This window comes from Mercenaria mercenaria, chromosome 12 (genome assembly GCF_021730395.1).
Source record: "Mercenaria mercenaria strain notata chromosome 12, MADL_Memer_1, whole genome shotgun sequence".
NCBI classification, from domain to species: domain Eukaryota; kingdom Metazoa; phylum Mollusca; class Bivalvia; order Venerida; family Veneridae; genus Mercenaria; species Mercenaria mercenaria.
In genome coordinates, this window is record NC_069372.1 from 5,686,630 (window position 1) to 5,701,508 (window position 14,879).

General features: G+C 38.5%; 1 protein-coding gene across 7 annotated transcripts in view; it reads right to left on the minus strand.

Annotated features, from left to right (window-relative positions):
• The window catches only part of LOC123535356 (serine/threonine-protein phosphatase 6 regulatory ankyrin repeat subunit A-like), a 103,018-nt gene that overhangs the window by 13,156 nt on the left and 74,983 nt on the right, over nt 1–14,879 (minus strand). For all 7 annotated transcript variants that reach the window (XM_053519041.1, XM_053519042.1, XM_053519043.1 and 4 more), the window contains one exon: nt 2,681–2,757. In XM_053519041.1, coding sequence (XP_053375016.1) covers nt 2,681–2,757 — 77 coding nt within the window. The remainder of the gene's footprint in view (nt 1–2,680; nt 2,758–14,879) is intronic.

Sequence of the window (14,879 nt, forward strand, 5' to 3'; positions counted from 1 at the left end):
TATTTTGTTTGTATGCTGAACAATGTTTATGTGAAGTTACAGTAAGATATAAGTAATTGTAACAAAGATATGACAGAAAAACGAAGGTTGCCGAAAAACTTTAACCTTAAAGATAACCTAAGTTAAACACCTTGGTGACCTTGACCTTATGTATAATGGGCCCAGCCCCTGCACATACTTTGTTTGTATGCTGGACAATATTTATGTGAACTTACAATAAGATATAAGCAACAGTAACAAAGATATGACAGAAAAACAAAGGTTGCCGAAAAACTTTAACCTTAAAAATAACCCAAGTGTAACATCTTGGTGACCTTGACCTTGGGTATAATGGGCCCAACCCCTGCACATATTTTGTTTGTATGCTGGACAATGTTTATGTGAAGTTACAGTAAGATATAAGCAATAGTAACAAAGATACGACAGAAAAACAAAGGTTGCCGAAAAACTTTAACAAAGAAAGCTCACGCAGACCCCAACACCAATGCTGGGGCGAGTAGAATAGCCCCCCTATTCTCCGAATAGTGGAGCTAAAAAGCTCGAATTAATGTGTTTCTTGTTTTTATATTCAATAATTGTGAACCACAAAGCCCTCAAAGTACATCAAATAACAACATACATGTAATCTGTAACAAGAGATCACAGAGTGATCTTGGCGCCCACCAATGTGCCATTTTTGAGTGTTCCAAATTTCAAGACTTACTGACTAGCTCAAGGTCAAATTTCATTTCCGTACACAACACTGTGCATGTGGTCTAAATTCAAAAGCTGTAGCTTGAGAAATGTGAAAGTAGGTCACTAGATCAATTTCAAGGACAAAGTTCTTTGTACACAAAACTATGCATGTGCATCAAGTTTGAAGGCTGTAGTTTGAGAAATTTGGAAGTAGGTCACTAGGTCAATCTTAAGGGCACTGTTTATTTTGGTACAAAAAACTATGCAAGTGGTCCAAATTTGAAGGCTGTAGCTTGAGAAATGTGAAAGTAGGGCACTAGGTCAATGTCAAAGTTTGTTTCGGTACACAATCCTATGCATGTGGTCTAAATTTGAAGCCTGTAGCTACAGAAATGTGAAAGTAGGTCACTAGGTCAATCTTAAGGTCAAAGTTCATTTCGGTACACAAAACTAAGCAAGTGGTCCAAATTGGAAGGCTGTAGCTCGAGAAATGTGAAAGTAGGTCACTAGGTCAAAATCAAGGTCAAATTTTATTTCGTAACACAGAACTATGCATGTGGTCCAAATTTGAAGCCTGTACCTTCAAAAATGTGAAAGTAGGTCACTAGGTCAATGTAAAGGTCAAAGTTTGTTTCGGTACACAAAACTAAGCATGTGGTCCAAATTTGAAGGCTGTAGCTTGAGAAATGTGAAAGTAGGTCACTAGGTCAAAATCAAGGTCAAATTTTATTTCGGAACACAGAACTATGCATGTGGTCCAAATTTGAAGCTTGTACCTTCAAACATGTGAAAGTAGGTCACTAGGTCAATGTAAAGGTCAAAGTTTGTTTCGGTATACAAAACTAAGCATGTGGTCCAAATTTGAAGGCTGTAGCTTGAGAAATGTGAAAGTAGGTCACTAGGTCAAAATCAAGGTCAAATTTCATTTCGGAACACAAAACTATGCACGTGGTCCAAATTTGAAGCCTGTACCTTCAAAAATGTGAAAGTAGGTCACTAGGTCAATGTCAAGGTCAAAGTTTTTTCAGTGCTCAAAACTATGCACGTGGTCCAAATTTGAAGGCTATAGCTACAGAAATGTGAAAGTAGGTCACTAGGTCAATACCAAGGTCAACTCATGTCAAGGTTCATCTTGCCACTCAAAACCATACATGTGGTCCAAATTTGAATATTGTAGGTTACTGACAAAAAGATTTTAAAAGCTTTTCCCTATATAAGTCTATATGAACCATGTGACCCCCAGGGCGGGGCCATATTTGACCCTAGGGGGATAATTTGACCAAACTTGGTAGAGAACCACTAGATGATGCTACATAACAAATATCAAAGCCCTAGGTTTTGTGGTTTGGGCAAGAAGATATTCAAAGTTTTTCCCTATATAAGTCTATGTAAACCATGTGACCCCCGGGGCGGGGCCATATTTGACCCTAGGGGGATAATTTGAAAAATCTTAGTAGAAGACCACTAGATGATGTCACATACAAAATATCAAGGCCCTAGGCCCTATGGTTTTGAACAAGAGGTTTTTCAAAGTATTTCCCTATATAAGTCTATATAAACCATGTGACCCCCGGGGCGGGGCCATATTAGACCCCGGGGAAATAATTTGAATCATCTTGGTAGAGGACCACTAGATGATGCTTCATACCAAATATCAAAGCCCTAGGCTCTGTGGTTTTGGACAAGAAGATTTTCAAAGTTTTTCCCTATATAAATCTATGTAAATTATAGAAATAAACAAAGGGCCATAACTCACTAAAAAATTGTTGAACCAGTCTGATTTTCAGAGGGACACAACTAGAGTACCAATACATCATTCTGACAAAGTTTGGTCAAAATGCCCCTGGTAGTTTCTGAGGAGATGCGATAACGAGAAATTGTTAACGGAAGGACGGACGGACGAACGGACGGACGGAAGGACGTCGGACCACAGACGCAGAGTGATTTGAATAGCCCACCATCTGATGATGGTGGGCTAAAAATACTTCTGTAACAATAAACTTACCATGATTCACTGATTCCACATGTGACTTCCATGGTGGGAGGTCCGGTACACCCGAGTCTGTGTCAGAGTGATCCGAACTGAAATATAAAATAGTCACTGGTTAAAATGCCAGCACTTTCCACATGTGACTTCCACAGCTGGAGGTTCGGTACACCCGAATCTGTGTTAGAGTGATCCGAACTGAAATATAAAATATTCACTGGTTAAAGTGCCAGCACTTTTCACATGTGACTTCCACAGCTGGAGGTTCGGTGCACCGAATTCTGTGTCACAGTGATCCAAACTGAAATTTTAAATGACCACTGCTTTATATACTACAGTTTCCACAGGATTTCCATGACGAGAGGTTCAGTACACTTGTCCAGTCTGTGCTTGAGTGATAAGAATTGAAATATTGAATGGTCACTAGATTATTTAAGCCTTCAGGTTCATCGGTATCTCTGTAAAGTTTTCAAAAGGTCTATATGTAAATTACACTGACACAATTAAGGTACTACGGTCACATTCTAGGTGAAGACCCTACTGCCCTCCTCGTCATTATTTCAGTCACATGTTTGCAACTGGGTAGAACCACCAACCTTCCATAAGCCAGTTGTATGATTTCCTCATGAGACTACCCAAGAAGAATTTGAACCTGCACAGGTGAATGACAGATGGACAGACAAAATAGCAACTTTATACTTCAGGTACATTAAATATACATATATCTGAACACAGAACTGGGGGGGTGGGTGGGTTTTGTAGTTCGGTTTCATGCCATACACAATTACAGGTCATATGGTAATATAACATTCCAGCATCTCAAGATGGAGAAAGACCCTAAGTTCCCCTCCAAGCATTATTTCAGACGCGGGCAGGAACCTGGATACAACATCCAACTTTCCGCGAGCCAGCTCAAAGGCTTCTTCACATGGAAGAATACTAGATCTACACACCAAGTGAGGTTTAACCATGTTCTAAATTAGGGATAACTGATAAAGCAAGACAGGATTCATATGCATTTACATCGGGTATGTTTAATTTAGATGGTAAGGGGTCATTTCACATTATTTTGGGGAAAAAGAGAATAAAAATCCTGATATAAAAGCAATTTTAGGGAAAACTGTATGAACTGAAAATTTTCCAAGGGGAAGCCTACATACAGCCTCTTCCTAACCTTAAACATTTCAGTAGAATAACACTTACCCTGCTAAATTTCTAAAATGAACTTGTCCACCTTTCAATTTGGAAAGTGCCATTAAGTGTTAAAAGGGGTGCTTACTAAAAAGATACTCACTCACTCAGACTGAATAGTGAATGGTGCAGATCTTGATCAGACTGCATGGATATGCAGGCTGATGATCTCATAGGCAGAATCAATCCTGTCCAGCATGTTAATACCCCAGTCACACATACGGCGCGGATAGCTACATCTAGCCACGGATAGAAACATAGTTATACGTATCGGTCCGTACCTGAGCTGCACGGATTGCTACGGACTGATACGGGTTACTACTTTAAGGTACGGCTCAGGTACGGATCGTTACGGATCGATACGGATTATTACGTTTCTATCCGTAGCTAGACGTAGCTATCCGTGCCGTATGTGTGACTGTGACATAAGGGTTAATAGAGACACAGTAATTTCAACATTTGGTTTGGGTTTTTTTCATTCTACTGGGACTTATTTTTTCTTAAGGTATAACCCGTGAATATTTCAAATGTTCAAAACAATGTTACAGCAATATCCAGTGAGAGACTTGTATGCAAAATTTAAACAACTTTTACCATGCCATTTTTTTTTTATAAATTTTGTATAATTCATGATAATTTTATTTCCTCAAGCTCAAGTAGAGACAAATTTCAAAGTGATGGCCACTGACTCCAAAATTTTTGCAGAGAATTCATTATACCACTAATTTTGATAAAAGAAACATCAAACTATTGGTAAACAATTACAAAACACAAAATAAAACTGTGAATATCATTTTTTTCTAGGGTGCCTCAAGTAAAAGGATTTTAATGAGACTGAATTCTAAATCCAATATTGAAAAATTAAGGTTGCCCACTTCATTCAAAACTAGAAGATGCTTTTGTAGAAAAGTGCATGTCTCCCCCAATGCATAGTTATATAGGCAAAAAGTCATTAGGGGACAGGAGCAAAAGTCAAAGAGACACTGATGGTTAGTTGCAATAGGGATCATCTACTTGGCATGTCCAATCATCCCACTAAGCTTCAACATTCTGGGACAAGTGGTTCTCAAGTTATGTTCTGGAAACGGTTTTCCATGTTCAGGCCCCTGTGACCTTGACCTTTGATCGACTGACCCCAAAATCAGTAGGGGTCATCTACTCTGCATGTCCAATTATCCTATTTAGTTGCAACATTCTGGGTCAAATGGTTCTCAAATTATTGACTGAAAAGTGATTGAAAGAGTTTTCTATGTTCAGCCCCTTGTGACCTTGAACTTTCTTGGAGTGACCCCAAAAAACAATAGGAGTCATCTACTCTGTAAGTCCTATCATCCTATGAAGTTTGAAGGTTCTAGATCAAATGGTTCTCATGTTATTGACCGGAAATGGATTTCCATGTTCTGTCTGCTGTGACCTTGACATTTAATAGAGTGACCCCAAAAACAATAGGGGTCATCCACTCTGTAAATCCTATCACCTAATGAAGTTTCAACATTCTTGGTCAACTGGTTCTCAAGTTACTGACCCAAAATGGATTTCCATGTTCTGTTCGCTGCGACCTTGACCTTTATTAGAGTGACCCCATAATCAATAAAGGTCATTTACTCTGCATGTCCAATCATCCTATGAAGTTTCACTATTCTGGGTCAAGTGGTTTTCAAGTTTCTGACAGGAAACAGTTTTCCATGTTCAGGCCCCTGTGACCTTGACCTTTAACAGAGTGACCCCAAAATCAATAGGAGTCATCTACTCCGCCTGTCCAATCATCCTATGAAGTTTCAACATTCTGGGTCAAGTGGTTCTCAAGTTATTGATCAGAAATGGTTTTCCATGTTCAGGCCCTTGTGACCTTGACCTTTAATACAGTGACCCCAAAATCAACTAGAAAATGCTTTTGTAAAAAAGCGCATGTCTCCCCCAATGCAAAGTCCTATAGGCAAGAAGTCAATAGGGGTCAGGAGCGAAAGTCAAAGAGACACTGATGGTTAGCTGCAATAGGGATCATCTATTTGGCATGTCCAGTCATCCCGCTAAATTTCAACACTCCTGGCCTAGTGGTTCTCAAGTCACTGTTCAGGCTCCTGTTACCTTGACCTTTGATCAAGTGACCTCAAAATAAATAGGGGTCATCTACTCTGCATGTTCAATCATCCTATGAAGTTTCAACATTCTGGGTCAAGTGGTTCTCAAGTTATTGATCAGAACTGGTTATCAATGTTCAGGCCCCTGTGACCTTGACCTTTAACGGAGTGACCCCAAAAACAATAGGGGTCATTTACTCTGCATGAACAATCATCCTATGAAGGTCAAGTGGTTCTCAAGTTATTTCCAAAAAATGATTTTACATGAACAGGCCACTGTGACCTTGACCTTGAATAGACTGACCCCAAAATCAATAGGGGTCATCTACTCTGCATGTTCAATCATCCTATGAAGTTCCAACATTCTGGGTCAAGTGGTTCTCAAGTTATTGATCGGAACTGGTTATCAATGTTCAGGCCTCTGTGCCCTTGACCTTCAAGGGAGTGACCCCAAAAACAATAGGGGTCATTTACTCTGCATAAACAATCATCCTATGAAGTTTCAACATTCTGGGTCGAGAGGTTCTCAAGTTATTGATTGGAAATAGTTTTCCATGTTCAGGCCCCTGTGGCCTTGATCTTTAACAGAGTGACCCTAAAATTGTTAGGGGTCATCTACTCGGCATGATCAATCATCCTATGAAGTTTCATCATTCTGGGTCAAGTGGTTCTGAAGTTACTGACCCGAAATGGTTTTCAATGTTCAGGCCCCTGTCACCTTGACCTTTCACAGAGTGACCCTAAAATCGTTAGGGGTCATCTACTCTGCATGACCAATCATCCTATTAAGTTTCAACATTCTGGGTCAAGTGGTTCTCGAGTTACTGACTGGAAATGGTTTTCAATGTTCAGGCCCCTGTGACCTTGACCTTTGATGGAGTGACCCCAAAATCAATAGGGGTCATCTACTCTTCATGTACAATCATCCTATGAAGTTTCAACATTCTGGGTCAAGTGGTTCTCTAGTTATTGATCGGAAATGGTTTTCAATGTTCAGGCCCCTATGACCTTGACCTTTGACATAGTGACCCCAAAATCAACAGGGGTCGTCTACTCTTCATGACCAATCATCCTATGAAGTTTCAACATTCTTGGTCAAGTGGTTCTCTAGTTATTGATCAGAAATGGTTTTCAATGTTCAGGCCCCTGTGACCTTGACCTTTGACGGAGTGACCCCAAAATCAACAGGGGTCGTCTACTCTTCATGACCAATCATCCTATGAAGTTTCAACATTCTGGGTCAAGTGGTTCTCTAGTTATTGATCGGAAATGGTTTTCAATGTTCAGGCCTGTGTGACCTTGACCTTTGACGGAGTGACCCCAAAATCAATAGGGGTCGTCTACTCTTCATGACCAATCATCCTATGAAGTTTCAACAGTCCGGGTCAAGTGGTTCTCTAGTTATTGATCGGAAATGGTTTTCAATGTTCAGGCCCCTGTGACCTTGACCTTTGACGGAGTGACCCCAAAATCAATAGGGGTCGTCTACTCTTCATGACCAATCATCCTATGAAATTTCAACAGTCCGGGTCAAGTGGTTCTCTAGTTATTGATCGGAAATGGTTTTCAATGTTCAGGCCCCTGTGACCTTGACCTTTGACGGAGTGACCCCAAAAACAATAGGGGTCGTCTACTCCAGCAGCCCTACAACCCTATGAAGTTTGAAGGTTCTAGGTCAAATGGTTCTCCAGTTATTGCTCGGCAATGAAGTGTGACGTACGGACGGACGGACGGACGGACGGAAGGAGGGACGGACAGGGCAAAAACAATATGTCTCCTGGAGGAGACATAATAAGGGCATCTACTCTGCATGTCCAATCATCTTTTGAAGTTTTAACATTCTAGGTCAAGTGGTTCTCAAGCTACTGATCGGAAATGGTTTTCCATGTTCAAGCCTCTGTGACCTTGACCTTTAATAGAGCGAACCAAAAACCAATAGGGGTCATCTACTCTGCATGATCAATCATCCTCTGGAGTTTCAACATTCTGGGTCATGTGATTCTCAAGTTATTGATCAGAAATGGTTTTCCATGTTCAGGCCCCTGTGACCTTGACCTTTATTAGAGTGACCCCAAAATCAATAGGGGTCATCTACTCTGCATGATAAATCATCCTATGAAGTTTCAACATTCTGGGTCAAGTGGTTCTCAAGCTATTGATCGGAAATGGTTTTCCATGTTCAGGCCCCTGTGACCTTGACCTTTGATGGAGTGGCCCCAAAAACAAAAGGTGTTGTCTACTCCATAAGCCCTACCACACTATGAAGTTTGAAGGTTCTAGGTCAAATGGTTCTCAAGTTATTGATTGGAAATGAAGTGTGACGGACGGATGGACGGACAGGGCAAAAACAATATGTCTCCCCCAGTGGGGTGGGAAGACATAAATAACCTTGGGGCAGAAGTAAAACCTACCTACATTTCTTCCACAATATGTAATCTAAAGAGTAAAGGCAAAACAGAGAAGTTTTACTGCATGTAACTCAGTATTTTTAAATATGTCTTCTATTTCAGAGGTAAATTCACTTTGAACAGCAAGAAATCACTTATCAAATGTAAAAAAATCACTTTTGTACAATAAATCAATAATAAGTCTTGAAAAAAAAGTAAAAGCTTACTAGAAGAAAAGGAATATAAGGGGAAAAAAATTTGGTCCCAGTGGGGCTTAAACCTATGCTCCCCCTAAAAAATTTAAGTCAAAGAGGTTTATTGTAGGAATTGAATACTCTTCAAAAGGGTCATACCTTGAATTAACTAGAGCTATCACTAAAGGTGATGAATGTACCCCCCCCCCCTCCCCCGCATGCACTGACACAGTACATTGCAATTTGACACACACAAGATTGCATAATTTTGTTGGACTGTATGTATATAGACTGTATGTATACAGTATAGTATATAGTATAGTAACAAAAAACAAAGTCCCATAACTATACAGAATATTTATCTAAAAGAATGTAACATGCAGCATGCACAACATGGGTTGGTACTGATCACTTGTGTGAAGTTTCATTAAATTGTGTGTAAGGGTTTGGTAGATTAGGCACGCACAAGACTGCATATGCAGACTGTAGGTACATAGTATGTTAACAAGAAACAAAGTCCCATAACTCTGCAAATTTTTTTTCTGAAAGAACCTAACATGCCCCATGCACAACTACTCTTGTTACTGATCACTTGTGTGAAGTTTCATTAAATTGTGTCAAGGGGATGAGGAGAGATGGTGCGCACAAGATTGTGTCTATGTATATAGTATAGTAACAAAAAAACAAAGTCCCATAACTCTGCAAATTTTTTTTCTAAAAGAACCTAACATGCCCCATGCACAACTGCTGTTGGTACTGATCACTTGTGTGAAGTTTCATTAAATTGTGTCAAGGGGATGAGGAGAGATGGTGCGCACAAGATTGTGTCTATGTATATAGTAACAAAAAAACAAAGTCCCATAACTCTGCAATTTTTTTTTCTAAATGAACCTAACATGCCCCATGCACAACTACTGTCGGTACTGATCACTTGTGTGAAGTTTCATTAAATTCTGTCAAGGGGATAAGGAGAGATGGTGCGCACAAGATTGCGTCTACGGACAGACGACCAGACGCACAGACAGACAGACGGACAGACAGACAACCTGAAACCAGTATACCCCCCCTTACAACTTTGTTGTGGGGGGGTACAACTACCAAACACTGGTATGTGAATGATTTCTTCCGGGTTTTATTATAATTATTTTTAACTAACTGCCAAATACAGGTATGTGAATTATTTAAATTTGTGTCCTCTTTTGTGTCCTCTTTTGTGGTTTTCAAATTGAGGATTTCAAATCCTATGCAGATAGTATCAGTAATTGGGTTTGACTGCTGAAGCATGGAACATCATCAGATCAGTCAAGTAAGACTAATTGACTTCTTCCTTGATCTGAAAGCAGTATATGAGGGTCCTGCAAAAAGTTCTGTCATTCAAAGGGTTTGGATTTCTTAAGTGCTACGTTTTATCAAAATTATATTTATTATGAACCTTCAAAGTATTCCCCCTTTACCGAAACGCATTTTTGTAACCTTTTTACCCAATCACGAAAAGCAGATAAATAGTCTTCTTTTTGGTATCTGTTTGAGACACTGATAAATGGCGCTGCCAAGAGAACTTCTGGACTTGTATTTCTTTCTAGAAAGCATTTTCTTAAGCCTTGGAAATAAAACAAGAGCTGTCGGAGGACAGCAACGCTCGACTATTTAACAGCCTTGTCGCTTGAATGAATAAGAAAGTCGAAAAAGGGGCATAATTTAGTAAAAAAAGTAAAATAGGGTTATGGAACCTGCATAGTGCTTATCAGCTCATGACAGTGGACAAGTGTATGAAGTTTCAATCCATTCCCATTAGTGGGTACTGAGATACCAGCTTACATATAAGAATTTAACCCAAAAACTCCTAAGTTGAAAAAGGGGCATAATTCTGTAAAATGCAAAGTTGAGTTATTGACCCTTTGCACTGCATGTCATATCATGACAGTGAACTAGTGTGTGAAGTTTCAATCCTTTCCCATTAGTGGATACTGAGATACCAGCTTACATACAAAAACTTAACCAAAAATTTCTATGTTGAAAAAGGGGCATAATTTTGTAAAAAAGCAAAATAAAGTTATGGGACCTGCTTTGTGCATGTCAGATCATGACAGTGAACAAGTGTGTGAAGTTTCAATCCATTCCCACAAGTGGTTACTGAGATACCAGCTTACATACAAAACCTTAACCAAAAATTTCTAAGTCAAAAAAGGGGCATAATTTTGTAAAAAAGCAAAACAGAGTTATGGAACCTGTGCAGTGTAAGTCAGTTTATCACAGTGAATAAGTGTGTGAAGTTTCAATCCATTCCCACAAGTGGTTGCTGAGATACCAGCTTACATACAAAAACTTAACCAAATCAGGACGCGGACGCGGACGCGGACGCAGACGCCGACGCCGACGCATGGGCGAGTCCAAGAGCTCTACTATTCTATGAATAGTCGAGCTAAAAAGTCACAAGGAATCAGGTCAGGTGAATAAGGCAGATGGTTTACAACTTCCAACTTTTCAGAAGCCAAAAGACTTAACAACCTCATACTTGTGAGAACAGGCATTGTCGTGTATAAGATGGACTCCTGACTATCCTTTGCTTGGATGTTTCTTATTGTAAAACTTTTTTTCACTTTCTTCAGTACATAGTTCTTGTAGAATCGTCCAGTGACTGTATGACCAGATGGACAAGGCACTAAATGAACGACTGGCCCACTAGAATTGAAGAAAATTGCGTACAACATCTTTTTCCAACTTATGGTTCTCTTGGCAATACAGGGGCGTGTTTAATCTTTTCACTTCCATTGCTTATTATCAGCCCCTCTCTGTGGCTCAAACATGTGCACCCAGGTTTCGTCACCTGTTAGCAAGTTAGAAATAACCCGACAATCACAGCCTTAGTATGTTTTCAAAAGTTCACAGGCACATTTAAGTTTCTTTTTCTCCTCAGTGCAAACCTTTCTCAGGTCCAAATGCTTTTTCAGAATTGTTTGCACACTGCCTTCTGATATGCCAGTACAACTGGCTTTATTTTTCACTGACAATTGCGCATCCTGTTCGACCACAGCTTTTACAGCAGCGATGTTTGCCTTGGTAACAGAGGTTTAGGCCTACCAGAACAGGTATCATCTTTGACAGATAATTTCCCAGCTTTAAAAGCTTTAACCCACCTAAAAACTCTGTGCATTGAAATGGTCCGAGGTCAATATACACCACACAATTCATCAAATATCTGCTTTGAATCTATATCAAGCCTAAAGCAGCATTTACTTTATAGCTATGAATTTCAGTATTTTCGCCCATTTTACAATGTGACAAGTAAATTGGTAAGTGTATATGACTGCATGTATTTCAATTTGAAATAACTCAGTCATTTGAAAAGCAATTTGCACGAAATAAACAGATATAGTTTAAGCCATTCGACACACCATTCAACAATGAAGCATTTTAAAAAATATCTGGGATAAAACTACGGAAGCCTATTAGACTAGTGCCAAAACTTTTTGCAGGACCCTCGTAAAAACAAACTATTTGGTTCAGCAGTTTTGTTGTGGGGACTTTTTCAACATTGTTTCTGAACCAATGATTAAGTTGCACATCACTCTAAAATACCCCAGGGATAAAAGAAACTTTTTTTACTACCTTTAAGTCATCTTTAGACCTTTTAGTTAGGATAAATTCTGACTGATTTGTTTTTTTGCTTATGTGGTAACAAAAAAACTAATTTAAACCACTATTTTTATATTTAATGATTCAAAAATAATATGCAAATGTATTAAGGAAATATTAATACCGGTAGTTATATATGTGATATGGTTTAATGATGGGAATTACAGGACTGGGAATATCTCTTTCGATAGGCTTATTTCTAGCAGTAATTAGTGGTGACAGACATATCAATGGTGAAATCAAAATATCAAAAGAAACTAAATGCAGTTTAAACACACAATGTTTAAGCTTGAACTATATACCACATGATATTCCAGACAATGTGACAAGGGTTGTTCTACATGATGTCCATAATGTGGAAAATATTAAAAAAGGAACATTTGATGGGAAAAACTGGGACAAAGTGAAGTATTTAAAGATATCTAAGACTCCTGGGAATGACCAAGAAAGGCAAAGTTCATATCCAAAAATGGAAATCTACCAACAAACTACGACAAGTATACCAAATGGCAAAAAACAAATTACAACAATGGCACCTGTACCAGCTGACAAATTTACACAGCCGTATAAACATGTACAGCTAATGGGCAAGTTTATCAAATCCATTGAACCATATGCTATGGAAGAACTGGAAAACCTTGAAGAATTTTATATAGAGTCGGATTCTTTCGAAGGTTTAGAGTATGGATCTTTCACTGGACTTGATAAACTTAAAATTTTAAGTTTCTATAAATGTCAGCGTTTATCGCTGAAAAATATTAACAAAGCAATAAATGGTTCGGACACACTATCAAACCTTCAAACACTATCCATGACTTACATCAATGTCGTCCCGCAGAATGGTGTTGTACTCGGCAAAAACTTCTTTACAGCTATATCTACAAAGCCGTTAGAATTACTTGATATGCATAAAATTCTAATTAAAAATGTAAAAATGAAGTATTTAGGTGGACCTATTATGGATTCATTGAAATACATAGATTTATCTGGTGTTACATTGAATCAAATAGACTACGCTAGTTCCGTCATGTTCAAACAGCCACGGTTACTTGACTTTAGTTCCATTACATTACCCTTGCAATTATTTCTTTTTTTGAGATTTCTACCACTGTCTAACAGACTATTTCCATTTAGTCTAAAAAACACAACAATATTGACAAACTTCGAATCTTTGGACTTTTCAAACATATACAATTCAGTGCAGCCAATAGAACTGCACAATGTTACAGTTTTACTAGTAAACCCAAAGCATGAAAAATGGCACACAAAAAATATAATACTGAGGCAAAATAACTTTAAGTATCTGGACTTCACCATAAAACCATGTGTTAATGCTTCGTATGAGTCGATCGACCTTTCTATCAATGGAATCACCTTCCTAACACCTAATTTCTGCCCTTGCTGCTTCAATTTAAATAAACTTAATCTCTCTTACAACAAACTCAATGAAATGTCAAAAACAAACTATTCACTGTTCTCCAAGATTTTCAATTTTTACCCAAATCTGAAGGAACTTTACATGACGTCAAATGAATTAACAATAATTCCAGAGGAAATATTTGAAGAAAACAAAATGCTTGAAATTATAGACTTCTCACATAACAAACTGGAACAAGTGAGATTCCGTCTGCAACGACTGAAAAATTTGAAGCTGTTAAACCTTCAGTACAACAGAATCACCATGCTGGATATCACTTCCCTAAACAACTTAAAACTATTCAAATCAAGCCTTTCTGAAGTTTTGGATTTTAGACAAAATCCGATTTCGTGTTCACAATGCGATACATTACAGTCAACACAATGGCTTGCTACAAGCCATTCTATCATTCACTCTGATCAAGAATTTGTTTGTGTAAACGATGAAGGCACTAGTGTACCTGTTGATAGAAGTTCTGCATTGTCTGTAAAAAAATTATGTGACAGACGGAAACGTACTAGAAACATTATTCTACAAGGAACACTTGTACCTCTTCTGTTGATTGCTTTAATTACTGCAACCACATGCATCATAAAGAAGTATCGCTACCACAAACAACATAAACTAGATATGGCAGAAAAGCTTCGGCTCATCAAAGAAGATGCCATGGTTACCAAATTTGTAGTATTTCTGTGTTTCAGTAGCTACGACGATGATTTCGCAAGGGATAATGTGTATCGGCCATTGAATCAATATCTGCAAAACATCGTAGGAACTGAAAGGGATTTAGTTGCATATGGTGACCAACAGTTCCGTCTTGGAAAACCGATCTATGACGAAATGGTACGATGTCTAGAAGCATCGTCAGTTATTATTGTGATTTTATCTAGATCTTTCTGTGCCAGTGAATGTTGTCGTACAGAGTTTGACCATGCCCTCCAAATGGATAAACCAATCATTCTCATGCTTAAGGTTTCGATGGAGGCCTTGAGAAACAAAAATCAAACAACACCAAATCATAGAAAGAAAGAGTTGTTTGACATGAATATTGAACAGCATGTAAAACATGTATATTACTTTACGAAACAAGTGTCAGTATACTGATATAAACATTGAATTCCGGAAAAGGGCTGCCTAAAGGGGCTCCACTTCCGGACAGTTAAACGCCTTTAAAAACTCACCATTTTCAAAGAACAGTTACACATGTTCGTTTTGATGCATTTGCAATAGCGTGCGAGTGGTGAAATTTCGCATAACAAGAAGGAACACAGTTTTCAGCAATTGTTTATCTTTATTTCTTTACAAATGGCA